The sequence below is a fragment of the Coenobita brevimanus genome, chromosome 14 (assembly GCF_032717465.1).
Source record: "Coenobita brevimanus isolate Jiangsu-jjx chromosome 14, ASM3271746v2, whole genome shotgun sequence".
NCBI lineage: Eukaryota > Metazoa > Arthropoda > Malacostraca > Decapoda > Coenobitidae > Coenobita > Coenobita brevimanus.
Window position 1 is genome coordinate 2,460,259 of NC_136967.1, and position 3,413 is coordinate 2,463,671.

The 3,413-nt window shown below is 49.3% G+C and overlaps 1 protein-coding gene across 1 annotated transcript; it reads right to left on the reverse strand.

The window, feature by feature from the left end:
• Positions 1–3,086, reverse strand: LOC145417844 (uncharacterized). Its single transcript, XM_080286468.1, has 4 exons — positions 2,997–3,086; positions 2,652–2,833; positions 1,385–2,532; positions 1–743 (listed from the first exon to the last, which is right to left on the reverse strand). Exons 1-4 carry the CDS (start codon positions 3,084–3,086, stop codon positions 1–3), a joined length of 2,163 nt encoding a protein of 720 aa, XP_080142594.1.
• Positions 3,087–3,413: the final 327 nt, after the last annotated feature.

Genomic DNA, 3,413 nt, shown 5'->3' on the forward strand with positions numbered 1-3,413 from the left:
CTATTTGGTGCACAGTAAAGTCAGCCAGAAAATAATGTGCAGGACGACAGCTAGAACTGGCAGAACCCATGCCCTGTACCTCCAGAGAAACCAACGCGGCACCACCATATTGTCATCTCCGTGATGAACCGACTCTGATGTCACTGCTGGCTTCACTTGCTGCACCCTGACTCTGGTAGCGTTTGCTGGCTCCTTCTCCAGTGATATAAAGATGTGCACCATGATGTTGGTGAAGAGGATGAAGATGATGGAAAAGAACCACAGGTCAATGAGTTTGATCTCTGATGATTTAGGCAGAGAACTGGAGAAGTTAGCAAAGAGTGTGTATAGGACGAGGAGGGTGGTGAGGGACATGATGGCGCGGACGTTGAGAGCTTCCAGCTTGACGAAGAGTGTGGCCCAACTGACCAGCAGCAGCAGCATGGAGGGCAGGAAGGTGGTGAGGATGATGAGGCCTGGGCGACGCCGCAACTGGAACTCAAAAAGGATCAAGTTGTGGCTGGACTGCGGACTGACTCTGGGGTTGATGACGGTGTAGAGGGCCAGGTCCTGGGCGCCAGTGTAGTGCATGTTGCTGGCCGACGAGAAGTGGACGCGGCCACAGTAGGTGGATGGCAGGCTGACCTTGATGTGGCACACTTGCACGTCCACCGGGTACGACCAGAAGTAGAAGTCGCATGTGATGGACGCTGTGTACCGGTGCACCAGCGACAGGTGGTTGCTACTGCCAGGGTACATCACGTCTGTGTGATAGCAAATAATATTAACACCACCAGGTTACATGTATTGTATACATATAGCCTGAAGTGCTGTACCAGGGATAGCTGGTTGCTGTGGCCGGGGTGCACTACATCTGTTGCAAAAGAGCAGTAATAAATATAATCAGTTTACATGTGTATCTGTGCGCCAGTGACAGCAGCATGGACCTGCCTGGGCACACCACGTCTGTGTAACAGCAAATAATATTAATTTAAAGCACCTTGTTACATGTATTGCATACGCATAGTCTGTAATGGTGCGTCAGTGACAACTGGTTGCTACTGCCAGGGTACAGCACATCTGTATAACAGCAAACAGTAGTCAGCAACACCGCCAGGTTACATGTATACCGTGTTCACCGTAGTGGTGCTCCAATAACAGCTTGTTGCTGCTCCCAGAATGCACTACTCTGTAACAACTGGACATTTACCAACAGTACCAGTTTGTTTTAGAGGTGCATCAGTGACGTGGTTGCTGCTGCCACAGGACACCACACCTTTATAATAGAAAGCAATATTTACCAGCCTGAAGGCAGATTTGACATACAGACTGTATAGCTATTGGTTTGTTTTTGCTCTTTTAGATGTTTCAGACTAATTATTTTGTAATGGATGTAGCAACTTACCCATGTTGATGTTATTGAAGTTTGGCTGTTGGGCATCATTGGCAGTGGTGACCACGATATACTTCGACAGCTCCTGTGCTTCACCAGCCTGAAGGCTTCCCAGCTGGTATGTTGGCTGCCACAGCTTATTGATGTCATCTCCGTTGAGTACATTCCCTGTCCCTAAATGGCGCAGACTGATCCTGTCGTCTACCCAATTTAACACCAACTCAAACTCGAGACTGACGGCCATGTTGATCTCGTCCACGTTGGCCACACGACTAAGGGTCAAGGCGGTGTGCAGCTGCAGGATGGACCCGCCATTACCCACTGGGGGAAGCTGCTTCTGGTACCCGTCTCCTATCACCACTCGGTCACAGTTGATCTCATCGCTCCCATCGTGACATTCATAGCGCAGGTTGCAGCGCTGATCTAAGCTGATACACTCTCCCGAGTGACACATGAACTGGTCACTGTCACACCATGATAGACTCAGAAGCACTGTGCTGCCTTCATTCAGTTCACACACTTCCTTCACAACACTCCACCTGTGTTTGCCGACTGGGTAGCTTTTGGTCATGACACTTTGTGTCTTCAGTAAGGTGATGTTTCTTTCTAGGTCCATGAACACCCATTGTTTGGCCCCTGACATCCACCGGATTATGTATTGGTAATAGCCAAGGAACACTGGCCGCCCGTCAATATAGTTGTTGGTTAGTCTGAAGCGTGTCTGATGTTCACTGAGAAAACATAAACCCTTAAGTCTTAAGAAATCTGTTTTCTCCACGTAGCACACAACACATGCCCTTCTGGTGGCACTGCAGGATACGTCACTCCAATGACCAGTAATAGATGACATTAATACGCAGTTAAATGTTGTGTCAGTGCTGGGGAACTGAGGTCCAAAGTTCAAGTGATGCCATATTTGCTGTGAAGCGATGTCCCTCCAAACCCCTTCCTCTTGGTCGTCGCTGAGGCCCAGCCACAACTTCCACTGACCGGTGGGGGAACACACATTAAGGAACGGTGTCAGTTCACTCAGCATCAACTGAGTGTCAGACGAGGAGGCGGGTGTGGCCACGGTGGCATTGAACACTTGACATATGGACAGGGAGGCCCTTAGGCTTCTCATCTCCGAAAGCAGAACGTAATGCCATTCTCTTGACGAGCTGGAAGAATAATTACTGTACAGATGACACAGAACACTGTGGATGATAGAGCTGATGTGTAAGAATGATGTACTGGTGGAAGTGATGTGGTTACTGTAATCATACGGAAGGATCAATACCTGCAGAGATCACGCAGTTCAGTCCATTCGACCACAACATTGCCTTCAACCTCGATGGTGGAGGTGTCGGAGCTGAAGATGTCGCCTCGCCCTGCCTCCTCACACGCCGCCAACCTGGCCACCTCCTCCCAGGACAAGGCTCGGCTCCAGATGGACACCTGAGCGATGTCGCCCAGCAGCGCCTGATAACACCAATTCAAAGCAGGAGCCTCATAATGATTAATTCGGGTATTGTGATAATAGTTACACCCATCCTGGTTAATCACAGTCCGTTATAGATGTTATTTGTCGACATCCTCACAAATTATCAAGGGCTATAGTTCATGTGGTCAAGTAAAAAGTCACCTGGGTGCTGTCGAAGCTGCCCCCGAGCGTGTCCTGCTCCTGCCCCACCACCAGGGTCCCGTTGAGCGGCAGGACCCACTCCGCCCCCATATGCAAAGTGTGCACCTCCTACCCAGGACACACCAGTCAGCAGCAGCGAGTGAAGAGTTTATGTGGTGTGAACTTAGAATATTACATGGGTGACACCTCATGTGAATCAGTTTTTGACAGTCACAAGAGGAAATTAGATAGAGATGGAACCAAACGGGATTCCAGGAAAAAATAAATATGTGACTGAGATTACTGGACTAGAAGTGGACCACAACTGGATCTGGAGGTTAATTCTGGAGGTTTCACTTTTCATTAATTTCCTTTCTAGAACTGGACCCTGACCGGACTTCGCCAGAATTATCCTACCGGCCCTGATTACCCCCCCCA